Here is a 17369-nt window from a genome sequence, read left to right on the forward strand (position 1 = left end):
TCTTTCACAACATTGCCAAAGACTGGAGAAAGTACAATGAACTGCATTTTCTTTCCTTCAAAACAGACAAACAAACTCCTATACAACGAATTTAAGTGCAACACTTGAAATGAATAAGCATACAATGGATGGCAAAAACTGGAGTAGAAACGGAGTGCCCAAAGAATTATGTGCTCGCAGCGACATGTCTGTAATTCGTCCCAAGCAGACAGAAGTCAAAACCAATGTACATGAAATCACCACACTGTTTCAAACAATGGATGGCAAATGACATGGGCCAAAGCTGCATTCGCCTAATCACTTTTCTTTGGTTCTTCTAGTACAAATTCAGCATACAAGTCCTTCAGAGCGATGATGACTGTAGTTATCAAAGGACCCATGAGAGCTCCCTGTAGAATAACAAGGTTATGCAACCAAAGAAAATACCATACCAAGAAATGCACTAAGTTGAAGGGGGGAGAGATACAGTTCATTGTTGCCAAACTCTATGACTTAAGACGGCAAAGTAAAATGGGAGAAATTCTCATGAAGTAAATAGGAAATGGGTCTCTATGACTTACCTCAAGTGCAGAGGAGAACAATGTCATTCCACCAATGATGCTAAGCCCCGTAAGATATTCATTATAACCGGGTATATCCTCCTGAATTTCAGTTGCCCCATAATCGATAAGCACAAGTTGGATTACAGACAAGCTTGCAGCCATTATGTATCTACCTTCCAGCAACAACTGAGCAGCAGCTGGAATTGTTGAAAACCAAGTTGGAAAGATTGGGAACAGAGGGCTGAGGAATGCGAGAATAGTTGACATGTACAAGAAATGTATTTTGCACAATCTAAACAAAAGCCATGTGAGGCATCCCTGGAAAAATGCAATCTCAGCTGTAGCCAAAAGACAACCTGAGATAGCATTATCAAGAACTTCAACACATCTAATTCTTGCTGAGTTTGATATAGGAAGCATACACATCACTTGTTCTGTGACACCACCAGACTCTGAAGTGATAAGATAATACAAAAGCCAGAAGAACACCATTGACTGAGACACAAAATTGAAAACCCCGGCTGCACCAGAGATGATGGAACTGCCAATGGAGAACATGAGTTTTGCACTGCCACCTAAAAGAGATGCACTGCTAGCAAATACACGTTGCGACACATCCATCCCTTTAAGAGCAAACCCCTTTGCTTTCTCCACCAAATCCTCCCGGGTAATAATTAATTCACTCAAAAGTTCATTCAGTTCTGTATAAATCTGTCCCCATTCCCGATTACGAACTCGCTTATTTATGCTTAATAGTTTCTCTGTGTAAGGAGACGGCTGAACCAAGGCTGTTGATTGATGTGATGAATTAACCGGTGAGTTAACCACAAACTGCTTAATTCCAGTCACAAACTCAGTCATATTATACTGAATCGCCAAACTATCAATTTGCACAGACACCGTTTCATAGATTTGTGTAGTATACCTATCGACCATTCCAGGGACATCATTCTCATTTATCCATTGCTTAACCCCAAGCTTTTCCGTGTAATTACTCTCCTCCACATGTGATTTCAAAGAAATAACTGCATCTTTGCCCTCCACTCCAATCTTATATGAGAAAACTATCACTCCTGTCAGAAACCCTACAATCATGGCAACAATCAACCCAATAGCCACAATGGTTTTCAATCTTTTTAATATCCCTCTAGTGAAGAAGGCGCTAATTGCACTACGTCTAAAGCTGTGGCTTCTGAAAGAGGACACAGCATCCAGGGTAGAATCCACATTTTTAAAACTACATAGGAACCCTAACCCAAGAATCAACAATGACCCTGCACCCCCAATTCTCTCATATGCAATCAGAAACACACCAAATGACAACAACCACCTAAGCAATCTCCAAAACGCACTTCGATTGGGCCTTGAACCAGAACGATTTCTCTTTGACCTTTTCACAAACACCTTAACAAAAATACCCTTAATATCAACAATAGTGCCCACAAAAACCTTGAAAATAGCAACAGGACCTGCAAGTACTGTCTCCGTGAGTCCCAATTTCAAAGGCTCACTCCAAAAACCCACAAGGGTCTGCTGTATCCCTCTTAAGGGGATAGAACACAAGATAGCCCATTGAATTGGCCTTAAATACCCTTGCAATAGCCTGCATATCATGTACACAGTGAAGATACTAAACGCAAGCCCAGCATGAGCCATGGCTATATATAGCGCAAGTCGTACCTGGGGATCCCCTGAAATGGCATCTTTACGATCTGGGTCCTCGGAATTCGCCGGCTCCCGTGACGCCGCCGGCTGCGCATTTGTGGGTTTACGAATTGAAGCCGATCTGAACATATCTTGCCAAGGAAGAGACGAGGAGTCCGGCTTTGAATCTTTGTCCCCGTATCGGACTAAAGCCATTTCTATAAATAGATAGACAGAAATAGAGGGAGAGAAAGAGAGAGCGTCGAAGACAAAAGACCAATCTTTTTGGGTTTGGATTGGATTTTATGGCCTGTTGCAATGTCAGAGAAGAAGAGAACTGTTAGAAGATTTTATTTATTAGACAGTGAATGTCTGAATGTGACTTTTTTTGTGTAGATTTCTGTGTCAGTCACACATTTCTTCTTTCTACATTTCACTTTCACCACTCTATATTTTTTCATGTACCAAGCCAAATCAATTTCTCTTTTGGTAGATGTTTATGCACACCAATGGAATCATCATGTCAGTTTGGCTATATATGTTTGTTACTTTTTGTATTTTAGTTTAATTTCGCCCAAACACATTAACCTGATATAACCTTACTCGATCAAAGGTTCAAATGCATTTATTCTTCTTGGACGTCTCTGAAATTTTTGTCCCTGTATGAGAGGAGTTGAACCTTTATATATGTACAACTCCATTAAATTATGTCAATCCGACGTGAGAATACAGATAGTGCTCTCTCCCTTGTTGAAATCAACCGAAATTGTTGACCCCTTCTCATTCGATATACACATAAACGAGAGGGGGTTTATTTTCTAAAAAGCATAGAGTAACCAAAAAAGTTGATTATCTTTATGAAAAGAAGTCCTTTGCATTCATGTCTCTCTCAAATGACAAGGACATCTCACTTGTTTTTAATATAAGTATAATTCAGCTAGAAATTAATATTTGATAATTGATAGTTAATTGTTTCATAATTTCATTTGATATTTATTGACTAATTTTAGTCATCATTATTGACCATACAGGAGAATGCGATCATTGAACAAGTTTGTCACTTTTGAGAAAAATAAAGGGTCATGGATGGTATATGATGGAAATGCTTCTCATCATAACCATAGGAGAATTCAATCATTGAACAAGTTTGTCTCTTTAAGCACTACTCATAATTTGACATTATCAAATGTGAGATCTTTGTCCAAATCTTTCAAAGATGGCATACATTGATTCTCCTTTTAAGGGCAAAGTAAGCACACAAGCGAAACCCCAGAGCCATTGCTAGCAAAACCCAGACTTCTTGCAATCCACCCTTCAAGTTCACAGTGTCAAAGGAAGGAGAACTCTGCAGTGTTCTGCAACCACCATGGCTTTCACACTCATAGTACTCTTCTCCTGAGTATTGCACTTTCAATAGCAGTCTAAATCCATAGTACATGAATGACAAGTACTTCAACCACTGCATGAATTTTGGTATATGCTGCAAAAAAGAAAAGAAAAGAAGTGAGTAAAACCCATTTTAGTCCGTCTTTAGGATCGAAACTAGAAGCTAGAGCTGATCATGTTCCGAGCAGCCCAAGCACTTTTAACTGTGGAGTTCTAATAGGTTACCTGGACATAGTAACCTCCTGTGAGGAGAAACAGCATCAGTATCAAAGATGCAATCATGCCAGCTCTTTTGATACTCAAAGCTGCAGCTCCTAACAGTTCTCCAGCTCCCTATTAATCATAACAGATTGATTCAAAATGTCATACCAAAATGGGGGAAGAAAAGCCAAATTAGGGTTTGCATTACTACTTACTTGGCTTGTGATAGCTATCAATAGTATGGCAATGAGTGTCAAGAAGAAACAAGGGACTGTCCTCTTAAAACCAGCCATGAAGTAGACTATGACCATGAATAATGAAGGGTAGAACACATGAGCAACCATGTCACTGAGAGTGCTGCAAATATAATACACGCTTAGCCGGTACATGTCTGCTTTCCTTTCTTTCACTAGATAGATCTTTTCGAACGGGAATACATATACCGCTCCAAAGATTGATGCAGATGTCCAGAAAATGCAGATATAGAAAAGTAATCCAACCTGAAATGAAAGGTTTTTGTTCAGCATAGGCAAAAAGTATCAATTTACTCTTGTATTCCTGTGAGTGGAAGATATGAATTGTGTTATGCAAGGTTACCTGATCTCTTAGTTGAGCCTCAGTTGCAATTTGTGATTTCCACCAAAGAAGGCCTAACAGGACAGCAACTCCAAGAGCTTGAACTAATCTTAGTTTGTCAAAATAGTCTCTATATCTTTCCCTGAATGTTCTCTTGTAGAGTATTGAGAATTGATTCCACCAAGTTAATGTCCAGTCTTTCTTAACTTGAATTGCCAATTGAAGATGCTCTGGGGCTTTCGTGTTCCGATGATGCTCTTCTTTTTCTTTTGGTTCCAACTTGGTCTTGTACTTGAGTTGCAGATACTGATATGATACAGAAACACAAGTCTAACAGAAGGAAAATAAAGTTTATAAAGTTTTGCAAAAGTTCTATCTTACCTTGATTACTGTCTTCTCAGAATCAAGACCGGTCCCTTGTGCTGCTAATATATCATCAGGAATACTTATGTCCTTCACTTGTCCGGTCGCTAAATCAAGAAGGAGCTCTGCAGGATTCATGGAAATTTCTGGGATGAACCCCAATGAAGAAAAGTACTCGATGGACTCTCTAGCCTTTCCATAGTACACAGGGTACCCTTCTGATATCAGCAATAATTTGTGAAAAGTGTGAAACATTCTGCTTGAAGGCTGGTGTATCGTTGTGATTACAGTCCTTCCGGCCTGAAATCGACCAAAATGCAATCCTTATAACACTTGCTATGCATAAAAGAGAAAGAGAATTCAAATCACATTCACTTAATTATGGTAGCACTAACACCTTGGCTACTCCTTGAAGAATTTGGAGAAGTTTATTAGCCGATGTAGAATCAAGGCCAGAAGTTGGTTCATCAAGCAACAACAATGAAGGATCAACAAGAATTTCATAACCAATACTAGTTCTCTTTCGTTCCCCTCCCGATATTCCCTTAACGAACCCTCCTCCCACTCTTGTGTGACGACATCTGAAAAGTATTCAAAATCATTACTTAAATGAGACTCGAAAGAATCTGCTGTAGTTCACTTTCCCATATATACCTTTCAAGGCCTAACTCTTTCACAATCATCTCCACTCTGGCGTACTTCTGCTTGCGGCTCATGTTCCCCGGAAGCCTCAAAAACGCAGCGAAAACCAAGGTTTCTTCCACTGTAAGCTGTGGGAATAGCACATCTTCTTGTGTCACAAATCCAATCCTGCATGGTTTAAAAGTTAATTATAAGATTGAATACAAGAATCTTCAGAAGCTTTTTATCAAACAGTTGGCAAACCTTCTCTTAAGAGATGGAATATATGTGATGTCATTGTAAGTTACATTTCCTTTAACATTACTATCTGTCAATCTCCCTCCTATGATCTTCAATAAGGTCGTTTTACCACTACCGGAAGGGCCCATCAGTGCGAGGATTTCACCGGGGCCAATGCTTCCTGTTATACCCTTCAAAATGTGCTTGTAATTGTCTTGCTCCAAGTTCAGCTGTGAAGCTACGTTTGAAACCACTGCCTTCACTGGGTTTATAGAGGAAGCTTGGCTATTTCTCACCTTATACTCCACATCTTCAAACTGCATTATCAATAGCAAAGCATGCATATGTAAAGATTCCTCATTGAAGGCACAAATGGGGATTTTGAACATTTTATATAAGCAATGAAGGAGAATGATGGATTGCTGGCTATGTACCTTGAGAAATATGGGAAGAGGGTGATCTTTGTTCATGTTTGAGGAATCATCTTCTATGTCAATCTCTGAGAATCTGTTTCTGAGGTAAGCTTGAGACATGAACTCAATGTTGGGACCAAAACCAGTGCTTCCTGCAAATTGCATAGACTCCATTGTTGGAAGAGACAATGTCATGTCTTCAATCTCATTCACTCTTTCTATTTCCATCTTCTTTCACACCCAATACTTTCCCAAAACAAGAATTACAAGTCTCTAACTTTAAACGTGGGTTTACCTCAAAATCTGCAATATATAAGTGAATCAACTGTACCAAACTAAAAGCTTGCCTATATATATATATATGAAAATAAGCACATACATGCTTTCAGCGCCTGGTGTGTAGGACCATGTAAAGGCTTGTATTAGTTCTTACATGCCCTTTTAACCCATTTTGACTTAAAAATCAACCAATTGAACATGTCAAGGTCATGGCAGTATTCAGTAGAATGTTGAGAAGCATTTGGTAGTAATCTTGACTGTTTACTTGTCAAAATACAGAAGCCCAACAAAGCAGGTGTATCACCTAATAAGAACTTTTAGTTAGAGGTAGAAGTCTGGTTATACGACACCGTTTGACGCTTTTCAACGATAAGATAACACTTCGATACTAGCGAGCAGGGGGATGGAAGAGTATTAGGAGATCTTGTTGAACTCGCCTGAGAACGCCGGCGTTTCGGTCCCCGACGACGTCTTTTCGATCCGGGACTTGTCACCGATGGCCTTGGCATCGATCTGTGCTCAGTGTCTGAACTTACTACTCCCTCAAATGGGGACGGAGATTTGAGCTATTACAAGGTGAAGGTGCTTACAGTCAATTTATATACGCATATATTCATGTATGTATATATAGATGTTTATGAAAATATGAAATTTGTCTGTGTTTTTGTTAGTTTCAAGTTTCTGATTGACCCAGTTATGTTTAATCAAATGGGTTTAGTGTTATGGTGCTATGTGTTGGAGTTGGGTCCTTGATTGCTTTGGTTTTAGTGTTAAAGATCGTACTTTCATTATATGCATTTGGCGAGATCAGAGCTTAGCAGATATATGAGATCATTTGAGATTGCTTTTATTTCTAATGAAGAGTGGACGCTTTCATTTGAGGTTGAAACTTTTAGTAGCAAATCTTCTTTCAAGCACAGTAAATGGAATCTGTTCCCTTGACGACTAACTTGTCTTCTTATTTGGTGGTTTCAAGTGTATATTTACATTTTACCATAACAACTATGATGAAATATTCTGATCTGACACACTTCAATATCAAACAAGAGAATCTGCTATAAATCTCTGTTAACTATAAGTGGGTAATGTTGCAGCTTGCCAACTCCATTATTTTTAGTAGTTTTTTTTCCAATGTGACAATATGGCTGCCTTATTCCTCCTACTCATTGTTGCATGTGTTGGCAGTCATGAGTAGTTACAACTACGAGTATGTGTGAATTGGTTATTTACATGACCCTCAATGTGTTGAGTTCATGATAATCTTTAAAAATGTGGGGATTTTTGTACTGTTAGATTTATTCACTTGTGTTGCTTCTTGTACGGATCCATTTGAATGTGTTACGCAATTGGTTAGTTTAGTTTGTGTATTCGTTCTAACTATGCGGCTGCCCTCAGGAACCGGAGAATAAGAGAAAGGAAAGGGCTGCGGTGACATATGAGAGAAAGAAGCTGCTAAACGAACTGAGGTTGAAGGTTGAGAAGACTGCTGAAGAGACGCTTGGTTCCCAGTTAGACATACTTGCCCCTGTCAAGTATTGAAGTCTTAGCTCTTAACTAGTTACTAAATTTTGTGTAGGATTTGTCCACTGGGGATTTCACTTATTTAGTTACTCAATTTTGTGTAGGATTTGTTCATTGGGGAATTCTTTCACTACTTCTATTTCATTGAGCTAAAACTGAAAATATGAATCTGTTGATATTTTTAAAAAAGTTCATAGACCTGGATGTTAATTTGTGCACCAAAACTCGAGGCCATAGAAGGCACTCGTGCCACCATAAAAGGTGGATTACATCTCTCGGACACGAGACAAATGAGTTTAGGGAAAAAATCTCAAGAAAACTGGAGCTCTATCTCCGGATTCCATCAATTGTATCCGCGCCATCAATCATATTTCAGTACAGTTATTCCCGCTTTTACTTCAGCTTCAAGTTTTATTGCAAGTTTTGTCAGTTGCCCCATTTTTTAAGGAGAATTAATACGTGAGTACCATGTCTTAATGGAAGTTTCAAATCTCTATTCTTGTAAGACAAATAAAAATATAAGGAATTTGGATCATATATTTGCACAAAAGATACAGAATAAAAAAAAATAAAAAAATAAAACTTGAAAAAAAAATAATAATAAAATTTATTATTTTAGCTTATATTTGACTCTTTCTAGGTTGGTAGTACATGATTTTTCGTTAACTTCCCCTCAAATCTACATGCATTAAAGAATTACCTACATGTGCACAAACAACACACTTGGCAGCATACCAGTGGACTTTGGTGATGTAGCTTTAAATCTAAGTATACTTGGTTACCCTTTCCATGCCAGATTTTTAGGAATTGTAGGACTCTTTGTCCATATCATTTGTTTGTTGTGTATATTTATATCTAACTAGATTTTGTTTCTATCTTACTATTATTTTAATTATTAATGAATGAGAGTCTATTGAGGATCAACGTTTGATCAAAGATGCTGTAGTTTGGTTTTTTGTCATGGGGTGGTTTGATTCTTTTTTTGTTTTGGGAAAAGATAGGAGAAGGTTCATCAAACGCAAAGACAGTGATGCCGGAGAAACAGGTTCTATATACAACATTCCTCTTTATATGGTTTTTGAGTTTCATTTCTTTGTTTTTCATGTAATGTATGTGTTTTGATTCATCAATGGAGAAGAAGAAGGATCCTCCTAAATCATCTAGAGGTTTCTTAAAATAATTTTTCCGGGTTTTGTTTATCCCAAATTTTCTGGGAAAATGGTTGTATACATATTCCATCCAAAATTTGATTTGATTAGCTTGTAATGATACTGATCATGAGATGTTGTGAATATATGGTTCCATTTTCATAGACTTTTGGGAGATTATTCATTATGCACATGTGAGATCTTGAATGAACCGAAACTGATAGATTTGATAGTTGCTGTAAAAATGATTTTTCTTTGTAATGTCAATTATATTCATGTTATTGTTCATCTTCTGATGTAGAATTAGTGCCACCTTAACTAGGCTGGATTTTCTATTGAAAGAGAGAAGTTTTGAACCCATGAAACTTGTTGAAAATCTATGTCGAATTCTTACAAGTATGTGCAAGGGATTACATGATATCAGTAGAATGAACATGTAGATAAACTTTAGTTGTCTGTATTGTCAAGTTTTTGAAGTTTTGGATTGGCAGGTCGAGCGTTGGAAGAGCTTAGAAGTTCTATTTACAATGACTTCAGAACATCTGATGGAGCCAAGAGGCAGCAACAACGAATTTGCACGCCAGTTGTGGCCATGTCCTTCAACTTCATCGTGGCTGTTGGAATCATTCTAACAAACAAATTAGTCAGTGCCTTATCTTACATTTGTTCATATGTATTGGAGTGTTTTAGCTTTTTATAATATTCATCTCATATATGTGGTTATATGGTAATGTATGTGATTATAGGTGATGGGCAGAGTTGGATTTAACTTCCCGATCTTCCTCACAGTAATCCATTATGTCTTTGCTTGGATACTCCTAGCGATTTTCAAGACATTTTCAGTTCTTCCGGTATCTCCTCCTTCAAAAACCACTCCTTTCTCCTCTCTTTTCTTCTTGGGAGTTGTCATGTCTTTTGCATCTGGCCTTGCCAATACCAGTCTCAAGCACAACAGGTACGTTTTACACTTCAACCAATTTGTAATAAATCGACTTTTTTGCCTCATAAATATTTTCTCACTATTCAGGACACATTTGCAGTGTCGGATTCTATCAAATGGCTAAGATTGCAGTCACACCAACAATTGTTCTTTCTGAGTTCGTTTTGTTTCGGAAAACAATTTCTTTTAAGAAGGTATACATGAATGTTCAATCTCATCCTTTAATTCTTTCTTCATTTCCTTATGTGGGTTTGTGTAAACTCTTTTTTTCAGGTTGTGGCTCTTGTTCTTGTTTCAGTAGGCGTTGCAGTTGCGACTGTAACTGATTTAGAGTTTAATTTATTCGGCGCTTGTATTGCCATTGCGTGGATAATTCCAAGTGCTATCAATAAAATCCTCTGGTCTAACCTACAGCAACAAGGCAACTGGACTGCCCTTGGGTAAGTGTTTTAGTCTCCTTGTTTCAATAGAGAAAATAAGAAGATAAGAACATTGTGCAAATGCAGGTTGATGTGGAGGACGACGCCAATAACGATCTTCTTCTTACTGGCTTTAATCCCTATATTGGATCCCCCAGGAATTCTAGCATTCAAGTGGGATATGAATAACACATTTGCAATCCTTATATCGGCTCTCTTCGGTTTTCTACTTCAATGGTCTGGTGCCTTGGCACTTGGGTGAGCTGTTATTCTCAGTTCTTTCTCCTAAATGGGTTGCTTCTTATGTTGGCGGTTGTTGCTTGTTGCTTACGCTTATGATGCATCTCATTTTGTCAGGGCAACTTCTGCAGTCTCTCATGTTGTCTTAGGACAATTCAAGACCTGTGTGATCCTTTTGGGAGGATATTTGATTTTTGATTCAGATCCAGGATTTGTAAGCCTTTGTGGGGCCGTCGTTGCGCTGGGTGGAATGTCAGTTTATACATCTCTGAATCTAAAAGAATCTGTCGAATCCTCAAGCAAGCAGCTTCCTAAACAAAACTTACCTCCAGAGACTAATTCAACTAGCAGCAACCCCAATGTAAGTGTGGTTTGAGTTGTAAGAAGAGGAAAGCTCATATGAACTAGAGACATGCCAGCTAGAGATTTTGGTTTGATTGTACAGACTAATTCTGCATTATTTGGTTTCATCATCCAAGGAGACATCAAAGAAATTCATCATCCAAGGAGACATCAATGAAACCATAAAGAAATCAGTACCAATTAGATTCTGCATTATTTGGTTTCAATCAGTACCAATTAGAGCTGTATAACTTCATCTTTTTCATTGATATGAAGGAGGAGTTGGTTTACAGGTGAGACGTTGAAAAAAGGAAAATTTGTGAAATCTCACCTACTGTATGGACCTCTCAAATCCATCTAACAATAATTTAAGTCCAAAGCAGCGAAACAACACTACAAGATGTTGAACAAAAATTCTGGGCCGCAATTCATATATACACTTTTTATCCAGCTGATTGATGCTTCGATAACCCAGACTACCTTTCCTCTGCGATTGATGTTTGTCGATATATGGGCCTCACTACAGACTTCTACCTACTCAGTATAACTAGGGTTCCAGTTCACATGTGCAAGTTGGGAGGGTTGCTGATAAGCACCCGGCGCGGGTCCAACTGGTTCAACGGTTGCGGCCACAGCCTGAGATGGTTGTAGGAGTGGATTAACAGTTGACGGTGCAGTCATTGTCAGTGACGGTTGATAAATCCCAGCAAAAGTGCTGTGACTGGCTTGTGCAGGCGAGAAAGCAATCTGTCCATTTTGGGGGAGGCTGTACAGTGGATTGACCTGCAAGCTAGATATATCTTGGCTTGGAGCATGAATCCAGACTCCCGATCCTTCTTCACCCTGTAGATAACAACCAAAGCATGCTCAATTAAAGTACTATTTCTTACTTTGCATAAGAGACTAAATGGAATCTAGTAACCTATTGGCCTAATAAGATTATGCAAAGGGACCTATTAAAGGAAGGAAAAGCAAAGCGAACCAACCAATTGTTGAGATGAGAAGACATGATTTTCTCTCATCTGAGATGTGGATAGATCCTCATTGGCAGCTGAGCTTTCAGAGGTCACAGCTGGAGCGGGATTAAAACCAATAGGAGAGGTAGGATATGCACCATATATCGATGGAAATCCTATTGGAGAAGGATTTCCTGAACCAGTTCCAGGCTTTAACTGTGGAAGAGGGAGCTTAACACCAGGAGCAGCAGCTGCAGGTGGTAAATATACATTGCCGGTCGAAGGCTGTTGAGGGAAACCATTGTGACCTAAGAACTGGTGCATCGGAGGCATCAAAAAAGGAGAAAAGTAGGGTCCATAGGGGAAGTAGTTAGGAGGATATGGCTGTCTAAAAAAAGGAAGAGGCTGAAGAGCAGTAGCAATAGAGTTCTGCAGAGGAGGAGTTTGGCTTGCGCTAGACGAAACCAGAGGGTTTTCAGCCTGCAACATGAAATAAAAATTTTCAGAAGAACATTGGAGCATATATCGATATATCTAACATAGAGAGGAAACCAAGTTACGAATAACAATACAGATATGCAAACCCACAGTTACACCCAGATAAATAATTCTCAAATTGTGCAGGGACATTTTTTCGAGAAGCTAAGCATTCCGATGGTTCAGTTAACAAATAAATCGCCAAAAATTACAGGCCAACTCAATAATCAAAGCGAGCATTAATTCAACTAGTCTACCAGAAAGTAACCAACAGCAAATCATAAGATACTTTAAAGAAGTTCGTATAACAAAATAGAAATAGAAGAATCTTGAAAAAACTGAATGAGATAGAGACCAACAAGAATAGAGCCTTACAACAAAGTTTGGAAGCTGAGTAACATCTCTTGCCTGAGTATCAGGATTTTCAAATCTTACAAGCTGGCTCCCTGGCATAGGAGGCATGATACCAAAACTGTAGTTTGGAGTGAACAGGAAAGTGGGGTTCTGATGGCCCTCTGGAAGAGAGGGCATCTCCTCCTTTGTCTGATCATCTTTCGAGTCTGCATTAGAAGTGACATTGCCTTCCCCAGAAGGTATTTTATCAAGCCCATCATGATATGTATGTGGCGAATCAAATTTATCTGCTCTCGCATTTGAGGACGTATTTTGTTTGCTGAAAATATAATGAAAAAGGCAAATCATGGTAACAGATATTCTCAAACAATAAACACCCACAGAATCAAGAAAAAAAAGTCAAAATGCATACTACATTGTTCACCAACCTAGGAGAAACAGTCTCATCACTCCCTTGAGAAGAATTGGTGGTAAGCGAACAATTAATGTCACTATTAGCACCATCAATGTCCTTTGTTCCCAGGCCAAGTTCAGTATCGAGGCTTCCAAAAGTCAATCCACTTATCAGAGCTTCAGGAACCTTAAAATGACTTGGGAAAGTAACATGTCGACCATCCAAAACACCTGGACCAGGTGATAATTTAGAATCTCCTTTAGCTGGAGTAACCTCTGATGAAACCACTGCTTAAAAACACAACAAAGTGAAAAATAAATAAATACATAAATATATATATATATATATATATATATCTAATAGGAAACAAAAAATTAACTATAAGTTTGATGGAAATTACAAGAATGAAGTATCTAACTCAAAAAATATTAAAGATATAAAGTAAAGCCTCAAATCATGTATCCCTTTCACTGTCTTGTCTCTTTTCTTTTCTTAGTGTGCATTGCATTGCAGGTGCTGGACAGAGGGTGTGAATGCATTAAATGTATCTATGAAATAAAATTTAGATAAGCCATAAAGATTTTATAACAAACAATGAGAACCAGAAAGACTTAAGATTCCCAGCAAAAATCTTAAGGTACTGAAGGCATGATTTTAGTAACAAGTGCAAATAAATACCTTTTAAATCTAATAACTGACCATCACAACCAGAAGTCCTGGGAGCCATAGAATGCTCAAGAGCCGCAGATGAAGTGAAATGTGAAGACTCAGGCCACTGGTTCTTCTCAACCGCAATTGTTTTGCCAGGTTCCTTTTCCATGTGTCTATAGTTATCAGTCGGAGAGGTTGTTTTATGACTATTCTTAGGTAACTCTGACCCAACATCAGAAGTAGCAAGTTTGCTGCCTTGAATATGATTCTGCTCAGCCACTTTTTGCCGACTTCCTACTTCATGTTTGATTTTACTGAGGGTGCCAGTGTTCCCTGACAAAGATGGTTCCAATACCGGGTCTGAAGCTGAGGAATACCCACCTGAGGCAGATGCTGGAGATGTAGAAGTCAAGAGGAGATCAGAGCTTGATATGGATGCAGAAAGAGGTATTTCCACATTAACAACAAGTGGCAGTGGTGTTTTCCCTGAATTGTTTTCATCAGCTGCAGAACTCTCTTTACCAACATCAATAACAGGACCGGCAGACAACTGGGGGACACTTGGAGGACTGGAGCTCCCATTCAATAAACTTGAGCCATTTGACAGAACAGTTGAGCTGCTACAAAAATAATTTCTGAATTGAAATTAACAGCTCTAAAACAAACTGAGACAAATATAAAAAACCTTAGGTAAAACACCTACTCTGTCATGTGAGAAGCTCCATTATTGTGCATTTTCTGTGAGCCTCTTTCCGAAACATGATTGACCCCATTCTCCTTTCGAGAAGATTCATTCTTTCCTCCACCAAAGCCTGACAAAACGTTAGTGCAATAGTACAGCTGATGAGTCAAAGAAAAATATTGTGCCCTCTTCTTCCATATATCATAATAAAGCAGGTAATTAACATCCTCAAAAGCTCTAAAATATCTTGATTCCCATCATGATGTTTGGTTAGATATGTGTAAGCTATATGCTCTTACACTGATCATCACGAAGAAAAGATAGACGAAGGAAAAGGGGATGGAACAAAAAATCTGCTTAAAGGTTTCATTTTTGCAATTGTAAACTCATATATTAAGGAACACTGGCATAGTCACTTTCTACTCTAATCCCATTAGTTTAGTCATGTCCACATTCCTTAGTCTCTTAAGAAATTAGAGAAAAAAAAAAACCCCATCTAGCAATCTGTTCAAAGATGATGCTACGTATCCCAACCTGAGAGCTGAGACCATTGGGGTCATGGTTCGGTAATTTAACAAGAGCACATGCAAATATATCGTAATTTCAACTATCGGGGCTGGGAGAGGAAGATCTTAGCCCATTCAAGAAATCTAAAACATAAAAAAATAATTCGAACACTTCAAAGGGGGAGCATGTACCATTTGAGATATAATTTGAAGAATAGTTCCCTCGACCCACCCTCATCCCTCTCTCCTGTAAGCGTTGAGTAGACCTAGAATTTTCAGGTGTTCTGTTCAAGTTCTGCAATCGTACATTCGCTGAATCAGTATCAGAACAAGCTAAGGAGACAAATAGCTACAGCCAAATGAAAAACAAAGTTCCACAAGAAAACCCAAATGGTAGTCAAGAGAACATTGTAAATACATAATACACATGAGTGAGACCAATAACTATATCGCAATAAGCAAATAAATAATACAACATAGTTTTACACAGAGGGTAGAAAATGGTAGATACACGGACATTCTACAGAAATTTTTCCAAGTATCAATTTATTTTCCTTCAATCCTCATCCTTTTTACAACAAAAGCTATGAATGAAGGCATAACGTGGTCAAATCTAAATATGAAATGACATGCTTTTTTACATATACCAAAGGAATGTTGCCCAATCTAACGTAAGACTTCACATGAGGACCAGAAAACACCAATACCATACCAAATTTGCTTTTAAAAGCCAGCATAATTGCTAAGTGAGAAAATATTATCATGGAGATAAAGGAATTCACTTGTTGTAACTACAATGGGTTGCACCCCAACAGCCTTACAAATTGAGCTTCAAAACATATAAGTCTGGCAGATCTAATTCTCATAAGTATAAATGGCAAGATATCTTACCTCCTTTCTCCGATCACGCTTACTTTTAACCACATGAAATGGATCTGCCAACCAAGACAAGAAGTTATATCTTTTGAAGTGACAGTAATAATATGAAATGTCCATACATCTAACATAAGGCTCTACTTGACTAATGACTGATAACGGGCACATATCAAATTATAAGTTGCCACCCACTTTACCTGACCAAGCAAGTTTTTTTAATATTTTCAGAACTTAAAATATTACTCATACACATACAAGTAGCAAACTCCATACTTTTTCCTCTGACAAAAAAAAATCTCTCTTTTACACTTCTCGGTACAATTCAACATGAACAAGGACGCATTTCTCAAAGTTCTCTCTTTTCCTTCCCTAAGCAACCAAACACTCTCCCCAGAAAGGAATACATAGCCAAAATCAACCCTTCCATTGAACCGAAGGCAAAAGACTCAATCTTTCCTTTAATGTCCTCTACATTCCCTCCAACCAAACACCCACAAACAAAAAGCTTAAAACCCGCTAACCAAATCCAAAATACACCCAAAAAAAAAAAAAGAAAGTATTTTTTAAAAATAAATTATACAAATAGCATACGTTAAACCCCTAAAAGAGCCCCCTCAAACCCCTATTGCTTGAGCTTAAAGTTCTCGCAGAAAAAAGAAGAGACTAAAAGAAAGAAAGCTGAATGTAGTACACACCTAAATAGAACAGCTTCTGAATGGCTTCATTGGGATCCATGGAGCACTCCTCGAGCACGGCGTAGATTTCATCATCGCTATGATTCTTCCCTGTGATCTCTCTGATGCTCTTGATCGTCTTCCTAGTACTCTCCGGGATCGCAACCCTACCACCACCAACCCTGCCGCCGCTCATGCTTGGTGGGTTTCTCCTCCTCTGTGTCTGGGGAAAGAAGAGGAGTGTGAGAAGGAAGGACTAAACTAATTTTGCTCTGATTTTATGTTTTTTCATAATATGGAAAATCGTTAACGGGCCTCTCGGGTTTGGGCTTTATCAAATTAATGGGCCTCTACCCATTAATTTTTTTTTTTTTTTGTCCCCTCGTAAACTTTATAAAAATGTTGTGATAAAAGATTATGCTAGCCTAATGGTTAAAATGACTTTGTGAGCCATTGATTGAACGACAATCATAGTATATGTAAGAGATTATCCATTCATTAAGTCGTGGGTTCAAATCCTACCCCTCCCCAAACCCCTGTTTAAAAAAAAATGTTGTGAGTTCAACTCCTATCTAATTCACACCCAAACCAATAATAATGGTTGTGAATTTTTTATGAAAGAACCCTCTTGACAATTGTAGATCCTAAAATCTACAATCAATTTGTTATCGTCGATCGAGGCCTATGACAACCCTGCAAGATCAAAAGAAGGTTGACCGTCAAACTTGGACACCGGTGTGGTGTCGGCGGAACAAGCTCCGACGGTCAAGTCAGTCAACGGTGGGAGATATTTAAGTGAGAGAAGTGAAAGGCTTTTAGATAGATAGAGAGAGAGATACCAGGTAGTTGAGAGAGTAAATGATGAGGAGTCCTCTTCTATTTATAGTGTTCCAAGTCACGTGATCAACACATGTAGACCGTACG

The 17369-nt window shown here is 38.4% G+C and overlaps 4 protein-coding genes across 11 annotated transcripts; 1 reads left to right on the top strand and 3 right to left on the bottom strand.

The window, feature by feature from the left end:
• Nucleotides 1-23: 23 nt before the first annotated feature.
• Nucleotides 24-2620, bottom strand: LOC119985677. 2 transcript variants are annotated; one of them, XM_038829997.1, is made up of 3 exons: nucleotides 2223-2620; nucleotides 561-2145; nucleotides 24-389 (listed from the first exon to the last, which is right to left on the bottom strand). In XM_038829997.1, the coding sequence occupies exons 1-3, from the start codon at nucleotides 2300-2302 to the stop codon at nucleotides 294-296; spliced, it is 1761 nt and encodes a 586-aa protein (XP_038685925.1). In that variant the 5' UTR covers nucleotides 2303-2620; the 3' UTR covers nucleotides 24-293. The 2 variants fall into 2 exon arrangements, with proteins under 2 accessions (XP_038685925.1, XP_038685924.1); XM_038829996.1 differs by having other exon boundaries at nucleotides 561-2620.
• A 726-nt stretch (nucleotides 2621-3346) lies between these two features.
• On the bottom strand, nucleotides 3347-6283 carry LOC119985948 (ABC transporter G family member 26-like). Its single transcript, XM_038830440.1, has 9 exons — nucleotides 6008-6283; nucleotides 5598-5890; nucleotides 5367-5522; nucleotides 5110-5293; nucleotides 4731-5012; nucleotides 4371-4655; nucleotides 3989-4273; nucleotides 3798-3905; nucleotides 3347-3666 (listed from the first exon to the last, which is right to left on the bottom strand). The coding sequence occupies exons 1-9, from the start codon at nucleotides 6212-6214 to the stop codon at nucleotides 3397-3399; spliced, it is 2070 nt and encodes a 689-aa protein (XP_038686368.1). The 5' UTR covers nucleotides 6215-6283; the 3' UTR covers nucleotides 3347-3396.
• Nucleotides 6284-6405: 122 nt separating this feature from the next.
• On the top strand, nucleotides 6406-11259 carry LOC119985946 (nucleotide-sugar uncharacterized transporter 2). 2 transcript variants are annotated; one of them, XM_038830438.1, is made up of 8 exons: nucleotides 6406-6847; nucleotides 7661-8831; nucleotides 9426-9577; nucleotides 9681-9889; nucleotides 9975-10068; nucleotides 10148-10314; nucleotides 10381-10551; nucleotides 10651-11259. In XM_038830438.1, exons 2-8 carry the CDS (start codon nucleotides 8747-8749, stop codon nucleotides 10907-10909), a joined length of 1137 nt encoding a protein of 378 aa, XP_038686366.1. In that variant the 5' UTR covers nucleotides 6406-6847; nucleotides 7661-8746; the 3' UTR covers nucleotides 10910-11259. The 2 variants fall into 2 exon arrangements, with proteins under 2 accessions (XP_038686366.1, XP_038686365.1); XM_038830437.1 differs by having other exon boundaries at nucleotides 6465-6841.
• LOC119985942 (GBF-interacting protein 1-like) lies at nucleotides 11117-16712 on the bottom strand. 6 transcript variants are annotated; one of them, XM_038830434.1, is made up of 9 exons: nucleotides 16467-16712; nucleotides 15787-15830; nucleotides 15088-15190; nucleotides 14411-14519; nucleotides 13735-14327; nucleotides 13091-13286; nucleotides 12684-12981; nucleotides 11862-12311; nucleotides 11117-11718 (listed from the first exon to the last, which is right to left on the bottom strand). In XM_038830434.1, the coding sequence occupies exons 1-9, from the start codon at nucleotides 16639-16641 to the stop codon at nucleotides 11410-11412; spliced, it is 2277 nt and encodes a 758-aa protein (XP_038686362.1). In that variant the 5' UTR covers nucleotides 16642-16712; the 3' UTR covers nucleotides 11117-11409. The 6 variants fall into 6 exon arrangements, with proteins under 6 accessions (XP_038686362.1, XP_038686361.1, XP_038686357.1 ...); XM_038830433.1 differs by having other exon boundaries at nucleotides 12717-12981; nucleotides 13091-13346; XM_038830429.1 differs by having other exon boundaries at nucleotides 13091-13346.
• Nucleotides 16713-17369: the final 657 nt, after the last annotated feature.

Source organism: Tripterygium wilfordii, chromosome 19, assembly GCF_013401445.1.
Source record: "Tripterygium wilfordii isolate XIE 37 chromosome 19, ASM1340144v1, whole genome shotgun sequence".
NCBI classification, from domain to species: domain Eukaryota; kingdom Viridiplantae; phylum Streptophyta; class Magnoliopsida; order Celastrales; family Celastraceae; genus Tripterygium; species Tripterygium wilfordii.

Coding starts and splice junctions, on each gene's coding strand:
- LOC119985942 (XM_038830429.1), bottom strand. CDS start 16,641: ATGAGCGGCGGCAGGGTTGGTGGTGGTAGGGTTGCGATCCCGGAGAGT. Junction 13,347..13,734: donor TCAGTTATTAGATTTAAAAG/GTATTTATTTGC, acceptor TGTGTTTTTAAG/CAGTGGTTTCATCAGAGGTT. Junction 12,312..12,683: donor CTCAGCTTCCAAACTTTGTT/GTAAGGCTCTAT, acceptor TTCATGTTGCAG/GCTGAAAACCCTCTGGTTTC.
- LOC119985948 (XM_038830440.1), bottom strand. CDS start 6,214: ATGGAAATAGAAAGAGTGAATGAGATTGAAGACATGACATTGTCTCTT. Junction 4,274..4,370: donor AGGCTCAACTAAGAGATCAG/GTAACCTTGCAT, acceptor CTTTCATTTCAG/GTTGGATTACTTTTCTATAT. Junction 3,906..3,988: donor TGATAGCTATCACAAGCCAA/GTAAGTAGTAAT, acceptor TATGATTAATAG/GGAGCTGGAGAACTGTTAGG.
- LOC119985946 (XM_038830438.1), top strand. CDS start 8,747: ATGGGGTGGTTTGATTCTTTTTTTGTTTTGGGAAAAGATAGGAGAAGG. Junction 10,069..10,147: donor AAACAATTTCTTTTAAGAAG/GTATACATGAAT, acceptor TCTTTTTTTCAG/GTTGTGGCTCTTGTTCTTGT. Junction 10,315..10,380: donor GGCAACTGGACTGCCCTTGG/GTAAGTGTTTTA, acceptor GTGCAAATGCAG/GTTGATGTGGAGGACGACGC.
- LOC119985677 (XM_038829996.1), bottom strand. CDS start 2,402: ATGGCTTTAGTCCGATACGGGGACAAAGATTCAAAGCCGGACTCCTCG. Junction 390..560: donor TGTTCTCCTCTGCACTTGAG/GTAAGTCATAGA, acceptor GTTATTCTACAG/GGAGCTCTCATGGGTCCTTT.